The sequence below is a fragment of the Rhynchophorus ferrugineus genome, unplaced genomic scaffold (assembly GCF_030347505.1).
Source record: "Rhynchophorus ferrugineus isolate W39M unplaced genomic scaffold, kcgeb_rfMv2 rfM8, whole genome shotgun sequence".
In the NCBI taxonomy this organism is placed as follows: domain Eukaryota; kingdom Metazoa; phylum Arthropoda; class Insecta; order Coleoptera; family Curculionidae; genus Rhynchophorus; species Rhynchophorus ferrugineus.
The window spans coordinates 10757808-10777001 of record NW_027472587.1 but is presented as its reverse complement, the minus strand read 5'-3'; the positions used below and the strand labels follow the sequence as shown (position 1 = coordinate 10777001).

The 19194-nt window shown below is 30.5% G+C and overlaps 1 protein-coding gene across 2 annotated transcripts in view; it reads right to left on the bottom strand.

Moving 5' to 3' along the window:
• The window catches only part of shot (dystonin-like protein short stop), a 342592-nt gene extending 329890 nt beyond the window's left edge, over positions 1–12702 (bottom strand). For both annotated transcript variants that reach the window (XM_076411410.1, XM_076411419.1), the window contains exons 1-2: positions 12162–12702; positions 6823–6943 (exon numbers count right to left, since the gene is read on the bottom strand). In XM_076411410.1, the coding sequence (XP_076267525.1) occupies positions 6823–6925 (103 nt within the window). In that variant the 5' untranslated portion in view covers positions 6926–6943; positions 12162–12702. The remainder of the gene's footprint in view (positions 1–6822; positions 6944–12161) is intronic.
• Between the last annotated feature and the right edge of the window lie 6492 nt (positions 12703–19194).

The window sequence follows — 19194 nt, the reverse complement described above, 5'->3', positions numbered from 1 at the left end:
AATGGTTAAATTATCAAATACTTATCCACCATCATACAGTCCTGATTCTGTACCCAATAACTTTTCTTATCCGCACAGATTAAAAAATTCTATATACGGAAATTCTTACTGTCATAAGCCAGAAATAGAACCGTTTTTAAATAAAGATTAGATAATCAGGCACACGGATTACGCATTCTTCGATACGTTTTAGCTCAATGAGCGATACGCACATTTTCCCTAAAACCGATAACACTTTTTACATAACAATGATCTGTATTTGTATATCTAAATGCTACGACATATCTTAAGTCCTAAACAAACAAGTCTATGAACCAGAGTGTTAAATTATGGTAATTCTTTTAACGAATACCTAATTTAAGCCACAATAAAAACATATAGCTCGTTCAGCATATGTGTAAGAAAATAGTCAAATGATGTCATACGTTAATAGTTAATTTTAATTCCAGTTATGATAGCGTTCGAAGTTCCAGTTAAAAAACGTTGAAACTTTTAAATAAAGCGAAATGTAGGAAATAGGCTGTAATAACTAATATATGCAAACATAATTTTGTTTTTAATTTAAAAAATCATTAGGTTTACGATAACAGCAAACAAAAAAAAATGAACGTGTGAATAGTGGTACTATATTATTCTCAATGTTATTATTTTTTATTTATTAATATATTATTACTAGTCGTTGCTGATTATACTTACAATTTGACTCTACAATGATTTAAAACTACCTATTGGCCCTTATTTAATCTCCACTACATAACTACAAAAGGTCACACAATTTGGTTCTGAGTAATATGTGTCCTAATTCATTGTTATCCGAGAGTTGTCTAATGTCTAAAGACAAGTATCCAAAAGTAATATCCTTATAAAATATGTTAAAAATATAAAATAAGACTTAACATCTCAAATTATGCAGAATCCACAATTCTCGATCTTTATTTAAGTTTGGCCTTTAATTTGGAAAAGTTATGAAAAAAGTGGTTTATATAAGAATTTGGCAACATTCTTATTCAAACATATTTTTTTTATTGGAGTTATTTAAGTTTTTTTTTACAATATATTAATATAACGATCAAAAAGACAAGGCAAAAAGAAGAATTACCATAGGATACATAAATCCGATTATATATAACTTTTTTCTCCTTTTTACTCACTAGGGTTTATCTGGACTGGACCTACTGTTTAACGTGGGCTCCGAACCACGGTCCTCGGCATTAAGCCTACGGACTGGCTAGTGACTAACATTGGAAATCATCGAAAACATCCGGTCCTACCCAGCCTGGTTACTAGCGTGACTGGGAGTATTTTCCTTCTCGGATTTTGCACTCTTTCGTAAAGACAATCACAAACCTAACGACCATGTCCCAGAAGGATTCTAACCCGCGACTATCCCAACAGCAGAAAGACCGTCTGTCGCTTTTACCACTGTGCCACCAAGTCGGCTATATATAACTCAACCAGTATGGTTCTCATTTCCATTATAAAAACGAAAACGTTTGTGAAAAAATTTAGTAAATAGTAGTTAATTTTTATGAAAAAGTTTAGTAACTTTTTTCAATACAATATTCTAACCATTCCTGACGTATAATATGTCAATGGGAGTCAAGAAAGCATGGTAGCGTCATAAGAACGATGTGCTGTCGCTCACGTATTTTAAATCAATTCCAAATGATCCCCTAACATTTATTCTGATATCAAATTGATTTTTCTTTTGACAAGTCTGTGTCTCGAATAAAAATTCTTAATTCCACTTCATTCGATTAATTCTAATTATATAACTGTAATTATCGTTTAGGTAGTATTCAATTTCTAACTCATATTCAAAATTTGCGAAGTAATCCAAGATTTCGCCTTAAAACACCAAAGAAGATTACAAAATCATACTAATGTGGAAGCAATACAACTACTGGACAACGCACAGGATATCAGAAGATTGAAGGGAACCAAACCATACGAACTTATAAAGTGTATACCATTAGTATAAACTATAGCTTAAGTTATTATAATTTTATAATTGAGAAATACATATTGATGTATTTATCTCGCACTCATCTTGCGTGTGAATTAATCCAAGTACAAATGAAATGTAGTAATAAATTAATTTATAATTAAGATTGTACAGAGCATATCTAATGAAGATGTTATCAAAAAAAATATTCAAAATTTCTTCATTTGACCATCAACTAAACAACATAGCCTGTATTTCTCTTTTCTCAGTACTCTCGTAATACTACTGGGTTTGTGTTGCAACATATATGCAGAGACCATGACTTCGTAACTCGCTATCTACCTTAAAATACGCTTAAGACTGCATTTTTGTACCGGAAATATTATTTGAATACAAAAGCAATAGAAGTTATTTAAAATGATTCACCCCAAAAGCACAAAACGGAAATTCTACAATAATTACGACAGATGTGGTATAATACTCAGTCACAAAAACATAAATTATGTCTATAATGTAAGCAATTTTATAAAAATGGTGTAAATTTATAAAAGAGGTGTAAATTCATTAAAAAAAACAACTGCTTTTAAATCAAAACATTTTCATTTTTATGCAATATTATACAAAATTATTATTCATTTAACAATGATATTACAAATGCTTTACATATTTGGGAGCTTTGGAAGCTGAACTGTTCCTCAAAAAATTATTATAAACAAAAAGGCGAAGAATCAAATTAAAAGAAACAAAATTCGTCAGTATCGACCAGTGAATACATATCAGTTAGAATGTGTAACAGCCAAACACCATGTTAAGAAAGGACATAAATACTACCAAGGCATGTATAGACAGATCCATAAACCCATTTTGACCTATGACATTCGACTCTGAGGTTATGGCAACAAAAACAATTTGCCAACACATCAGCATCTCCAAAACAGAGAAGTAAAGAGTAAGTTGATGTTCCTCGGTACTGTAGATGAAATGAACTACATTTAGATCTGTAAAAGAGATTATCGCCAAACTAATAAAGAGTCATGAAATTAACAACTAAACACTTGAAAATCGAAGCTACCCAGTGTCTTGATAAAATCTAATCAATCTGAAAACAAGACTCCAAGATATCCAAGATATGTAAAGAACATAAGAGATAATCAATAGTAATAGGACCCATATTATATTATCATAATATTTCAACAAATATAAAAGATTAAGGCGTGAAGATATTTAAAAAAAATAAATAAAGAACTCACTAAAAGGTAAAAAATAATCAAATTTAGATTTTTAACACAAAAAAAAGTTTTAAAATAAAATATGTACATAATAACTGTTGTAATAATTAAATAAAAATAAACAAGAACCTTATTTAACCTATCTACTACACGTATTTTATATTCTACTATATACACACAATTTAGCTTAATAACTAACGTACCTAAACATATTTATATGTCACAACAGTATATTATTATTTTTTAATTTAATTATAATATGATTAAAACATATTTATTCACAAGAATAACCAGACATAATCGTTAATGAACCAACAAATTTCTATATCATTTATTAGTTTTAAATTTAAAAAAAAAACGACGTGGGTTCGAGAAGAATGAAACATATACAAAATGTAATGTCTGCCCGTTACCATTGAGTCAGCAGCAATATCGCAGAAATGCAGTCTGAAAAGTTCAGAGTTCTCAACAAGTAGGAACTAATATACCAAAGGTTTGATAAACAACTAATAAAATATAATCGTCTAGAATTAAGTAAATAATCTACAGTCAATTCAACATGTTTTTCAACAAGGCATATAACATGTATCACATGTGACGTCAGTACACAATAGTTTATTATAACTTTTTTTATTACTATTTTTTACTGATTTTTGAAATAGATGTAATAAAAAAAACACTATTTTTCACATAGATGATTTTAATAAATTGTGTCTCGAGGTGCAAATATCTGGTTTGAAAAAAACTCAGTTTTGTTTGAACTGACATCAAAGATAAACAAAGAAAAGAAAAGCTTTATTTTACAGTTTTTCTTCTATTATAAGAAATAGATTAATATTTTAAGAGACAGAAGCAATATTAAAAATATTTATAGAAAATTATCATTCAAGTAATTTTATTACACTTTCCAATATATTAATATGATGTACTAAACATACATATCAAGAAAATCACCACAAATTGCTCTGCATAACGTTTATCGTTTCTTTAGTATTTTAATTTGTATTAATAAGTCTCCACAACTGCATTTAATTGTTGCTAATAACATTTACCTCCAGTACATTAACATTATTTAAAGACTTTCCTAAAATGTATTATCCTAACCTATTATACCTAAAAATTTCAATGATCAAGCACAAGACTGTTAGCAAGTTCTCGTCTTATTTGACTCCGTCAGATCCCTAGCTCGAGGAAATAATATTCAAATGATTAAAACCGAATCAAAGAATGTTTCTGCCTGTGGCGACCGCCACGACCCTTTAGGCCACCACGAATTCATCAACAAGTACAAAGGTTGGCAACGCCGGTGGATTGGTACCATGCAGATCCAGGCAATAAAAGACCATCACGACGACGTCTCGTTCTCTTTCCTTTTCTCCGTCCCCTTGTAATAGTACCACTTCCACAGCGCTACCGTACTTCCTCTACCTAACCTAATATCCTGTCAATACTCCCGTCGACCACATGTATAATTTAATATTAAAAATAAACAGTATTTCTTCAACCAGTGTTTTCAGTTCTCGTGCAAATTCCTTCCAAAAATAGTAGTGAGTGTTCTGAAAAATAATCGCAGCGGCAGCCACACATTTCGACCGACTGACCGACCCGACGAACATTCTTACATGCCCTTCCGGAATAACGTTCGTACAATTAAAATATATCTAAGGAGAGAGGACTTTAAATGGGTCGAAATATAATTGAAAAAATACATAACTCGCTTGGTTTTGTGTTTTATTGAAATTGTACTATATTCGATTATAGTAATTTATTATCTTTCATCATCATATCTATAATTACAGTTCATTTTTTGAAATGTATTAAAAAAATTATCATTGGATACATTATTATTAGGTGAATTAAGTTCAGTTTTATCAAGACATCACGTTTTATTTGTAATATTACAATTAATATCAATATAATATAATATTTAATTTATTCTACATACAGCAACCGCCATTATTGCCATTTTCACGAAAATATTGCTCTGACAGATATACACCAGTTTAAATCAAAAACATTCTTTAAAATTGCTGAAACCTCAATGCAGCCCCCTACCTGGTGTAAATATGACTTATAAACCATTGTTGAATCCACATAACCACATACAAAATTTGATTAAAATCTGTTCAACCGTTTAGCAGTTCAATTAGATACACACGGACTCTTTGCCCAATCTATTATTATGAAATGTTCTGCATTTTATACCGACAAACAATTTTTCTAACATAAATAAGATAACATGTTTTGAATTCCTTCTTCTATTGTTAAAAACATTGTCCACTGATATGGCGTCTAGCACGTCACGTTTGTTAATAATAGTATGATTACTCTTTAAAGCTGTATCTTAAAAGCTGTATTACTCCACAATGGCGGCCGATATTTTTCCATACCTATTGCATATTCAGTAATTTTAAAAGAAACGTATGAAAACATGAAAACAAAGAACAGCTATATTGCTTTCACTATAGAGTGGTTGTTTTTTCTGTTTCTGGGATAGTAGAGACCACAGAAGCCATTATGAAGATAAAGACTGGTCAAAAAAACTGACTTTGTAATAAATCAAACGTTAAGTATGAACCTTTTATTCCACAAGAAAATATGATACTTCCACCCTTACATCTAAAATTTGGTTTAATGAAAAATCCCGTCAAGGCCATGAATAAAAATGGTAAAGGATCCTTGTATTTGAAAATTGTTTTCTCTAAGTTAGGTGATGCTGAATTACAAAAAGGCTCGCAAATAAGAAAACTTATAAAAAAAACCAATGAATTCGATGAAAATCTTACCGCTAAAGTGTTAGCGGCTTGGTTACCTTTAAAGAAAGTAATTCATGGATATTTAGGCAATTTTACAGCTTAAAATGCCGAGTTTTTAGTGAAAAATTGAAAACGATGGGGTGCAGAATGTCTTTAAAATTACATTTCTTGCATTCCCATTTCGATTTTTACCCCTACACTTAGAATGGTGAGAGATGAACAGGGTGAACGCCTTCACGACGATATAAAACATACAAAAGAGTATTATCAAGGAAGATGGATTACTGCTACTTTGTAATGAAAGAGGATTTTACTGTTCACAAGAGAAAAAGTTATTATGATTCATTGTCAATTTATATATATATATATATATATATATATATATATATATATATATATATATATTACTATTTTTTAATGAGATCAATTATATAAATAAATAAATGTGATTTAAAATGTTCATACTGTCATTTCATAGTACTTTATTTTGTCATAACTTTAAAATGGTACGTTAAAAAATCCGTTTGAGTTTTTGTGTTGAGCAGGTACAATTGGACAAAAAAAGCGGTTTTATTTAATGTTATTGAATAAAAAGAAATTTATAACACAATGTAGTTATATAAATAAAAATAATGTTGAGGAAATATTGATATACACCTGATATACTTAATTTCTTATTTAAAAATATAAACATATTATGAATGGCAGGTATAAAATACAACAACCATTAAACTCAATAAAAGTATTTTGCATTTTATGTATTCATAAAAATAACACTGAAGAACCCTCACGGCAACTGCACACTGTTATCAGAGTCCGAGTATAACAGTCGACAGACGTTTTTTATATGGGTAGTAACTCGACAATAAAAGAGAGGAAACCGAATATTTACCTGCTATTCGAAGAACAGCCCTATCAGCACTGTCCAAGGCTAAGACTGCCAATGGTTGCTCGCGAGTCCATTCTTGCAGAGTGGGGTCCTTATCGAAATCCATGTTTCACACCATGACATCCTATAAAACAAATTCAGTTATCAGTTTGCAAATATAATAAAGCGACAAAAACTCCCATGATATGGTTACCTTAAGTTTACTGATGATTTTGCCTATCGGTTCAGGATTATTTACAGGCCGCGATCAATATTGTTTATTAACAAACAAATAAAAATAACAATAAACAATTTTATTCGTGTGTGCGATATTACTCATATAACAACATACAACATATTAGTTTCGTTAGTATTAATATTTTGATATACTATTGCTCTATCAGTGTACAAAATATGCCAAATGCCTCTAATGTGGACTTGGAGATTGTAAAATCTTGTAAAATTGTATTGAAAACGCGAAGTATTAATGTAAGAAACTGTAAAACAACCGTTTTGACATTTCTCTACATTCCCTTTAAAATTATTGTGTTTTGCCTTGGATACAGACGCATAATCATGGAAAACTCAACATTGCGTTTTCGATTTTCCTTGTTTTTGTCGTTTTATCTAAAGAAAACTGATGTTAAAGCCTATAAAATACTTTAGAAACTTATGATGCAGCTGTTCTGTCATATACCAATTGTCGGTTTTGATTTCAATGATTTCTTGAATCTTGTATCTTATATACATCAATGTCATATAACACCACAGTGCGAAGATATGATATTCCGATTCTGAAAGTGGATGAAGACACTCAGCAAAGCAGAATATTATAGAGTTTACATTAAACAAAAATACATAACAAAAATTTATGAGTCAGGCATAAAATTTTCGGTTAATTAATTATCAATCCATAGAATGAAGACCTGTAAATATGTCAACTAGAGTAAAAACTAATTACAAAGGGTATATAAACAGAAACAGACCAAGAAAAGAACAATGACTACACGATCATACAACTATTGAAGACAACACCCATTCAACCAAAGAGATGAAAATAATAATTTTGCCTAGTGTTCTTCAACTATTGGTGATAAGCTTTAGTGATAATAACAATCACTGAATACCGTTTCACCCAAATTTAAAGGCTATGAAAATATATTGTTTCTAAAACCACTTAAGTGATACATTTTCTTGGAGACAGGTTCAAAAGTTTAAGAATGGCAATTTTCACGCCAAAAAATGTAATAAAAAGTAAGAACTTCTGGACGACGCTGAAATGAAAGTTCAAACCGAACTAAATCATCACTGGAAATCGCTATAAAATTGAATACAAATGTGCCACATTTACAGATATGTATTGAATCCACACTGTCGTTATATAAAAGTAAAAATAGAATCAAGTCATTTTGAAACATAGGAACAACTTATATATTACAAAAAAAGGGCGTGAAAAATTTATATTCATAAAAGGTTATTTCTTTCAACTACCACTAACGGCTTAAACACGACAAATTTGTAGCTATGGACAAAGTTATTAAAAAGAGCCCAAAACCTATTCGTACATGCTCATCGAGCTTGATAGTTTTAAATATATTTTTATGCTTATTATCCGTTATTTTCAGAAAAGATCAAGACACGTGTTTTATGACCACAATGGTTACTACACTAGCAATTGTGATTTCTTAGAATATGCTGTTTCAGTCACTGGTTTTATATTGAATATAGTCAAATCTTTTAAACATGGGTTTTTTTTTACTTTACAACTGCAAAATTAATTAAATTAGTTAGTTTACAGTTCAGTGTATTTTATGATGTTCATGTAATAGTTACAATAGTTCATAAGCGCTTAAAATTGCCTGTATATGTAGTTATCGAAAAGAAATCGACATTTAATTATGCATCAAATGATAGCTACTTTAAATGAAACACGAGAAAATCTAGTTTCAAATACAGCCTTTTTTAATAGAATAACAGATATAATTAAAAAAGCCTATGAAGGTAAAAAGGTATGTTCAGATATATTCTTAGATTTAGCACAAGCCTTCGTTCGATAAGGCATGGCATGACGTCCTTATTCAAAAGTTACAGAAAATACAGTTAAAAAATATAGGAAAATATATTGATTAATTGGGGAAAATCACAATTATTAGTATATAATAAAATGGTATTATACAAGCAAGTGTTGAAGCTTATATGGACATACGGAATACAATTACAGGGATCTTTCGCAAAAAGTCATATAAATACAGTACAAGTTTTCCAGAACACAGTCCTGAGACATGGGCCCATCTAGTTATATACCTAGATTTAAGTTAGCATAAAGACAAATTGCAGGTTAGTCTCTAACGATTAGTAACAATGTAATAAATAAATAAAAAAAACAAACTTTTTGAGAGACGTTTAATTCAGATGAGAGAATGAGTAGAAAAACCTTCGACTACCTAGTACTGATAAGAAAAAATAGGTAAGAACGGGGACTGAAAAAACTGAACGAAAAAAACTGATAAAACGATAAGACTAAATTTCAGATTTATGGATCTACTAGACGTATTTTGAACATGATGGTTTGGTTGTAATAATCTAATTGGCCGAAGCTTTGTTTTTCAACAGGACAATGATCCTAAACATTCGTTAAAATTATGTCAGAGGTTCCCAGATCAAAAATCAAACGAAAAATTTTGCAAATAATGAAATGACACCAGACCTCTCTTTTATCGAATTAGATATAAAAGTGAAGAAACAGTTGTAGCCATACTTACAAACTGAATAGAAAAAACTGAACTCCGAATACGTAAATTAGTTAATAAAAAATTAAATTAAAATCATACACTTCAAATGTCGACCAAACTGACCTGCACCGTCACCTTTCAATACATATATCGATTATACCAAATTATTAAAGACGTCCGTCTAGAAAACGAAAGAAATTAAAAGATAAGCTTATTAATATGTCAGACCATCAATCTTAATAACAAATCGAACATTAACGCTTTCACTGTGAGTAATTTCAAGGTTAATGTCACTTCTCAGTTTTGTATTTAATTACGACTTGAACCTGTTAAGTTGAAACGAACGCGATGGTTATCTGGCTTTAGATATGGCTTTATACTCATGCTTTATCTATAAATAGTTCCTTTTTTTCAACGCAAAATATACGAAAAATGTAAACGAACATCGTTCTAGTTGATCCGCATCGCATGGACCAAGGTCGTGCTAATATACACGTACGAAAAAGTAGGCCAGGAAATAAATCACGTTAAATTCGCAAAATTAAAAATAGTTTTTCTAATATCAAGGATAAATTAAGGGATACTAAAGGATACGAATGTTATACAATTAATTTAGTTTTACCACTTGTAATATTATGAACAGGGTTGGATAGTATTTGAATTACTTGTAATTAAAATAAGTGATTGAAATACAAATACGTATTTGCTATTTGTATGTAATTCAATTACTTCCAAATGATAACCAGATTATATCGGCTGCGGTATCACAATTTGGGGAATTTTACGGTTACTGCATCACAATCAAAAGAGAACTTAGAAAGAATATTTGAAAAGTTTTTAAACTGGCACCTGAAATAAGTGGAGCCATATTAGTATTATGCTCAAACTTACAAAATACGTTGGGTGCTAGAAAGCAGCACAAGAGTTAAGGGACAACAACGGGAAACAGTGATCAACCACAGACATCAAAAATGGAGCTAGAGTTAGTGAGCTTCCTAAACGATATAAGCAAAATGCTTACCATCATTGAACGCTAACCAAATATCAAATATGTGTCCATACAATATAACAAAAGTTTATACTTGTCAAGACCTGTAGAAAGATTTTCTTTTGCAGGTTTTATTCGGTCCCCAATAATATGAAAGGAAATACTTCTTTTAACAATTAATAAGTTTTAGTTTATCTATCTTCAAATATTTTGTATTTCGTATTTTAAAGGCAAAATGCATGATATTATTTGTACTTTTGTTAATAATTTCTGCAAAAGAGGTATTATGCCTAGGACTTATTCTGAATACCCTTTTGTTCTATTTTACATATATTTAATGTTAGTTAAAAATATCCACTTTAGGTCAAATTTTAACTTAAAATTAAGCAATGTGATAACAGGCATTACAAGATTAATCAAATTCGTTTATTACACTACTATAAGTTTAATGATACTATATCTTAAAAATTATGACAAATTGCCAATTATAGATAGTGTTATCAAAAACATAGCAACAATAAATCCTGTAAACTGCAGCTGGTCCTAACAAAAATACACCAAATCAAATTACTGATATGGTTTCAACGATTTACTTGTCACAATACACTGACATCTATCTTTTTTTTTGTGGGAAATCGGGGAATAACTAAAATTTTAACCCATTGAAGTTACTTTGTGTTACTATAATTTTTACACTCCAACTGATAACGACAAACATTGTAAATTGAAGTATGTTCTTAAAATATTTCAAATAAAAAATATACTACTGAAACTATACATTTTTGTTTAATTTCGAGTGTTGATTTTGTTTAAAAAATAACTGATAACAGATAAATCTTAAAACAATTTAAACTACATTAATCAAAATATATACAATAATATAGGATATTAAAACGTTCTTACTAATTTGAAATAAATAATGAATGTCATGTCGACATACATAGTATTTGTAAAATTTTAAATAATATAATATACCTATAATAATATACCTGTTCCAATAAATTACATCAACAAAAAACTTCTACTTTGGGTGTATATCTTATTAAAACTGTACCTTAATAAAAATATAAAATAATTTTTACCTACAATATGAAATGTATTACAAACGTTATAGCACCAAAATAAACTAACTGAAGAGAGGCGATAGTTCAACCTAAACACGTCTGAAAATGCTCTACCATTATCTTTTTTATCGTTTGCATTCGACAAAGAACCATGACGCCAGAGAAAAATCGATATTTCATCTCCTGCACTTGGCGATGCACCATGACATCGTGAATTCCTCCGGGATGTCTTTAAATATCACGATAAGTAGGTAAAACATAAATCGTACACTTGACCTATATTTATATTGGTTGAAAAGGACGAAAATATTTGAAGAATTGCCGATGACAAATCGAAAAAACAAACGAATGTCGACGTAAAATCATGGGAAACCGATGTAATATAAAAATTGTGTTTAAAATACAATGTTTTTACTGTAAACTATATAATGTAAAACGTACCGCATACGTAAATGGGTTCGCTTAACATACACATATGTATATAACAAAAATTGATAATTTGAACGCTATAAATAACCGAGATTATCTGTCAGAGAGCAATAAATAATATACAAGCAGAAAAAAAAAATTAGTACTTACCCTAAGATCATACAGAACAATAAATATTGGCACTCACTCACACACTAAACATTATCAATATATAAGAAAGTGTACAAACATTATTTTAGCCTAAAGCCAGATCTATTTATCACTGTATAAAAATGTAATAAATATTGTTTTTAATCCATTTTAAGATAAAGTCATTGTAAGCCGACATATACAGCTCGAATTTAAACTTAATGGCGTACACTTCACGAAGCTAATAGACAGCAAAAAACAAAATAGCAGCACTACCAGTAAGGGTTGATTGTGTCGCGTCGAGGGTGATTCAACCCGAGTTTTATAGGTTAGGAGTAAAATCAATAACTAGAAAACAACCCCCGGCTTCGAAACGAGGGGGCACTACACGGCAGAGAAATCGAATTTGTTAAAGGTTAGATGGTACTTGTTAAATATATTTCGATAAACACGTTTTTGTTCAGGCACTTTGTTAATTTTTAGCGAAAAAGCAATAGTATATTTATATTAAGCCGCCAGTAGACGCACAGTAACTACTGGTTGCCGGACTGTCACTCACTACAGCGTTGCCGATAGAAATGCAACGGATGTGGTCCTACTGCGTCGACGAAGTGGTAGTCTGCTATGTTGGCGAATTTTTTCTAAATACAAAAAAACAAAAGAAACTATTTTTTATAAAAGTTAAAAAACATCTACCTTTAAATAATTAATTTACATATTTTAATATAACAAAAAATGTATTCTTAGATAAAATATTATTAAAATGAAAATAAAATTTATAAGAAAATAAGATGTTGATGATAAAGTCAGATTTTAGGATTTTAGGATATTACCATGAATGATCCCAAACATTATTTAAAATAATACTACATTTATGGCATTTGACAATATTAAGATGACAGTATTAATACATTTCAAAAACCGTAAATATAAATTACTTAAAATTTAAAAAATTTGTAGCAGAGCGTGGTTTCGATCCACGGACCTCTGGGTTATGGGCCCAGCACGCTTCCACTGCGCCACTCTGCTCTGTGTCCAGTGTTTTTTTCGACATTTATATCCTCTAAGCATATATATTACATAATTAGAAATTAAATTAAAAAATATTAGTGAAACTATTTTGACAAGTTAATACAAATTATAATTACTATATCTTAAAAAGACAGGTATGATTTCTCTCGTAGTAATCAGCGGTATTGTTCTAGATAAAGCTTAACCAAAAATACGGAGAGCGATACAGTTTATTCGAAACCTGACATTGTCCTTCACCTACAAAATATCCAAGGCCACCACGATTAAATTTAATGCCACAATGCTCGTACAATGCTCACAGTAAGTTTAATATTATTGATGGTATACGATCATTTAAAATGTCAAGAATAAATCTTGTGAACATCGACTGTTTTTTAATAAATATTAAGGTGTGAATTGATAATTCTAATACTCACATGGCATCACGTAAAATCGTGAAAATGAATTATCCTTAGTAATCAGTGGCCTTAGCAAAAATCATTACATCAGCAATGTATTAAGTTTGGTTTGTTTATGTTTCTTGTCTAGCGGAAGAGAGTTTTTTTATGGATCATAGTGTGTTGTAGACCTCAAGTAGGTCTTATCATCAATATTCAGGAAATATCCTTGTAGATGTAGAATATATTTCTCATCTTAATCAAATTGATTCTCAATTTAGAATAATTTATTAATCAAAACCAGCCAATTCATCTCTTAGGTCTGGCCAAGGATCCAGATATATTCATCTAGTTAGCTTTGACGTACGTAATATAGCAGGTCAGATACTGAACTAATAACTAAGAAAGTTACGAGAATGAGATACAACAAGAATAAAATTTATTATGAAAAGTATCTACAAGCCTTCAAGATTTAGAGCTCGAAAGTGCCAGCGACGAACATATGATATCAACGAAAACAATTTCTCTACATAAGGTAGTAGATTGTCATTTAACATTATTGAGTTATTCAACATATACAGACGCTAATCGTAAACAATAATCATGAATTTTCTTACTTTTGTTGTTTGATTAAAAGAAATCTGCTGCCTAGACCCATCAAGAACTTTTAACAGGTCAATTGAAAAGTTCCCGGCCTGATACATTAGTTAGCCTTAACCCTCAAAAGATGCGTGTATAAGTTTGACAGCTGTCGGATCAATAGTTTGTGAATTATAGCAAATTGAGTGAAGTAACTTTTGTTATTGTGAAAAAAAATGAATAAAAAGGAATTTAGCGTGTTGATAAAAGATTGATTAATGAAGGAAAAAATACAATTGAAGCAAAAACTTGACTAATTTTCATTGACTACCTTGAAAATGGAAGGACCATCAACAGCGACTATTACATAGTGTTATTGGACCGTTTGAAGGACGAAAATGGACCGCATTTGAAGAAAAAGAAAGTGCTGCTTCACCAAAACAATGCACCGTGTCACAAGTCATTGAAAACGATGGTAAAAATCCATGAATTGGGCTTCAAATTGCTTCTTCATCCACCGTATTCTCCATATCTGGGCCCTAGGGACTATTTCCTGTTCTCGGATCTCAAAAGAATGCTCGCTGGGAAGAAATTTTCGTCGAATGAAGAGGTGATCGAATTGAGGCCTCTTTTGAAGCTAAAGACAAATCGTACTACAAAAATGGCATCGAAAAGTTGGAGGGTCATTATAATTAGTGTATCACCCTTGAAGGAAATTATGTTGATTAAAAAAAAACTAGTTTTGCCAAAAAGATTAGTTTTAATATAGTAGGTCGGGGACTTTTCAATTGACATGTTAGAATCTCAGAAGCGGCTGCTCCGTCATATCCCAATTGCCGGTTTTGATTTCAATGATTTAAAAGTGGTGATTTTGATGTCAATTGCAAATAACGGCAAAGAATGACCAAAAAGTTTGAACACAATGAAGTGCAAGATTTATTGGATGTAAAACCACTTCGACAACTTAAAAACCCCCAGAAGGATTAGCATTTGACAAATAAACTGTTTCCAGTTTCCTGTTTCACTGTTTGACTAAAATACTATTTTAAACCGATTCAACATCACTTCTTTCACTGTTTGCCAAGAAGAAAAGGAGTTTTCTACGTACTGGTAATTAAAAATGGATCCAATACGACAATCCCAAGTGCAACAATGTATGACGTATACCAGAAATATCGATTTAGATCGAAACCGAATTATTCGTGGCAATAAAGTATTGCTGTACTAAAACCAAATGAAACTGTTACTGCAGATGTCTACCGACATTAATTAAAAAAATAAGAACTGTTGCAGCTCGAATGAGAAGTTCTGTCTGACCTAGCGTATTCACTACACAGCGCCGTCTGATTACCATTTGTTTTTTGCACGGTTTTACTGCCACACGGTTTCGCACTGCTGAAGAAATCCGTAAATAGATCCATGATTAGATGCCAGTGCTTGTGGGAAAATGATGGAAAATATTTTGATTAATATGTATATATATTATACCAATTTTGCTCAATGTCGTGTTAAAGCGAAACAGCGATCAAAATACATGCATACACTTAAGATATGACGATAGTATATAAGAGAATTATAAGGTTTAAGACCTTTTTATGGTGAACATCCAAGGAGAGAGTACAACAGTATAAAATATTTTTAACAAAAAAATTTAACCGACTTCAAAAAATAAATAAAGAACTAATTATAAATTAAAAAATAATCAGAAACCTTATTAAAACTATCTGCTACACGTATTTTATATTCTACTATATACACACAATTTAGCTTAATACCTACCTAAATCTATTTGTCTATTTACAATATTATTTTAACTACTGCCAATTGACTACTTTGACGTCGGCGCCGGACAGTTATATTAATTTAGATTTGATTTGTTGGTAATTTAATTTTTTATATGTCACAAAAGTATAATATTATTTATGTACTGTTTGGGCTCGGCACCGACTTCAAACTGATGGGTTGATAGTAGTCAAGCCAATATTGTAAATAGACAAATAGTTTTAGATAGGAACTAAGCTAAATTGTGTGTATATAGTAGAATATAAAGTACATATAGTAGATAAGAACTAATTATAAATTAAAAAATAATCAGAGACCTTATTAAAACTATCTGCTACACGTATTTTATATTCACTATATACACACAATTTAGCTTAATACCTACCTAAATCTATTTGTTAATTTAGATTTGATTTGTTGGTAATTTAATTTTTTATATTTTACAAAAGTATAATATTATTTATGCACTGTTTGGGCTCGGCACCAACTTCAAACTGATGGGTTGATAGTAGTCAAAACAATATTGTAAATAGACAAATAGTTTTAGATAGGAAGTAAGCTAAATTGTGTGTATATAGTAGAATATAAAGTACGTGTAGTAGATAGGTTAGATACGGTTTTTGATTATTTTTATTTGGTTGTTACAACGCTTATTATGTATATACATATTTTATTTTAAAATGTTTTTTATTTGTATTAAGAATCCAAGTTTAATAATTTTTTAATTTTTAATGAGTTCCTTATTTATATTTTGAAGTCCGTTCAATTATTTTGTTCAAAATATTTTATTTTTCTCTTAATATTACTCTCTTCCTCTATCTCTCTCTTTAATATTACAATGGGTAGACCAAGTAAAGGTACAGCTCCCATGAGGAAAAATAAGAATAAATAAACATTGATTGAAAACAGAGAGCACTTCAAGCCCCGGAGTCCGCTACCTACCACAGGTGAGTTCACAAATGTTCTAACTAAATAAAAACAAGAATTTAATGTCCCCGCCGGGAATCGAACCCGCGACCTTCGTTTGGGAGCTAAACGCTTTAACCATTAGACCACAAAAGCAGTTGTCTATAATATTTCTACGAGGTCTTTATGCTCCAGTTAGTGCTTAAAAAACAAACTGAATGGCTTTTGTACCGAAGGACTTCCAATTTTCCGTCACATGAGCTAAATCAACATTATACACAAATATCTGATTATTTTAGATAAAATAATAGGCGAAACATTTGTACGTACCTTTGAAATTTGAGCGTTTCTTTCGATTTTCCCCCCTTCCCTCCAACAGATCCTAATGGGATCAATCAATGGGACCATCTCGTAAGTGCATTCTTTCGAATAAAAAAAGAATTTTGATAATCGACCGATAATTGATGGAGAAATCGGCGAACATACATTAGTATTATTGCTACATATATATATATATTAGTGACAGCATCTAAGTCTAAATCAATCTAAATCTAATCTAAATCAATGAGATATTAGATGTTGCTTGTTATACTTGGAGAAACCAATAGAGATTAATGATGATGATGAGTGATGAATCATAGGTGGTATGAGGAATATATTGCAACAATATAAAGCAGTATTTATTCAGTGACATCATTTTGGTAGAATGGGATAATGTTGAACACAAGAAAAAGTAATATTGCAAATGTGAGAACGACAACTATGTATATACTTATCCCCGTAAAAAATGACATTATCTTGCTGTTTTATAGTGATGCTATTTGATTACCGTCACATATAAAAATAATTTATTTACAGCATTGAGTACATATATGACAAGCCCTCTATTTATAGGTTAAAGCAATCAATAAGGACCATTAACGAACAAGTTAAAATGCAACAAAACATGGCAATATATCTTGAAAACAAAGCTCGGCTGTTCGAATCACCTGTTGTTCAATGGGCAATAAAATCGACGCGCCTTCGACAGGTAAACAACAATACAAAATGCTATTTTAATCGAATTCCTTGGACGATATGACATGTTACATAAACGTGCGTTTCGACAAAATGCTGATCGCTGCTGGCATATCTATTTTTAAAGGTGATAAAACATTGTTGTCATTGCTCATTTTTGATTCTAAATCCGCAGATTTGTTGGTTATTGATTATTAAAACTAATACTTCGACTTGAGATTAAAAAAAAAACAACATAAAATCTACGCATCAACCGTCGTCATAATATAAATTTTTACTTGGTAACTTCATGGCTTTCCTTATCGTTAATTATTTCTCCAAAAAATCATTAATATTTTTAATAAACCGTTATAATTTATGATCGATTGAGATTAAACAAAATAAATATTAATTTACTTTAAAAACTGTTTTATTTAGCGGAAGAAAAAAGCAACTGATTGAACGGCAATACAAAGCGACAATGAGGGTTCTTACCTATTAGAAAACAGACTTTTCTGTCTTACTCGTTCACCATTCAGGTACTCAAAAAAAAATAGATGGCCGAATAATCTGGCCGAATATTAACAATATCTATTTATTAATATTTTTGATATCAATTAAAAAAAAGTCATTGAATATTTGGTCCATCGATTTCAACCTGTGAATACTGGTTTTGGGGTACTGGGCAGCCAAACAATTGAAGAATGAGGATTCCAAGGCATTACTCGATAAAACCATGAATGATCTATCGACTACACTTGATGCGTTTGAGCTCGATCACATGTTGCAAAACCGATGAATACATAATTGGAAACATTAAAATGAAAAATGCTACCCCACCCGTCGTATTCTCCAGTCCTTGCTCCTTCCGATTACTAATTGTTCCGACATATGAGCAGCGTTCCACTTCTTATAAAGATAGCAACGAATGGGTCGATCAAAAGATACATCGTTCTTTCGAGATTGAATCTGTGAATTCCCTGAAAGATGGGAAAATATAGCCGCCATTGATGGATAATACTTTGAATTAAATAATTATATATATGTATGGATTTTTCACAATAAAATATAATTAAATTGAAAAAAATCTTTACAAATAATTTATATACGATTATATCAATATTAATATGCGATAAAGGAGCTAAAGAGACTAAAAAATATAGAAAAAACAAGCAGACAAATACCTCATGTTAGATTACAACCCCAATTAGAAGCGTGTGACGTCACTAAGTTTTCGTAAGCTTATTTTCTTGACAATTTTAGCATTTACCTGATATTTCGTAGTAATGAAATATTATAGTTAATTGTTTTGTCTTACAAAAAGTAAGAAAAAAGAACTTTAATTATGGAACAGTTATCAAATTTAGTAAGAATGCTCATCA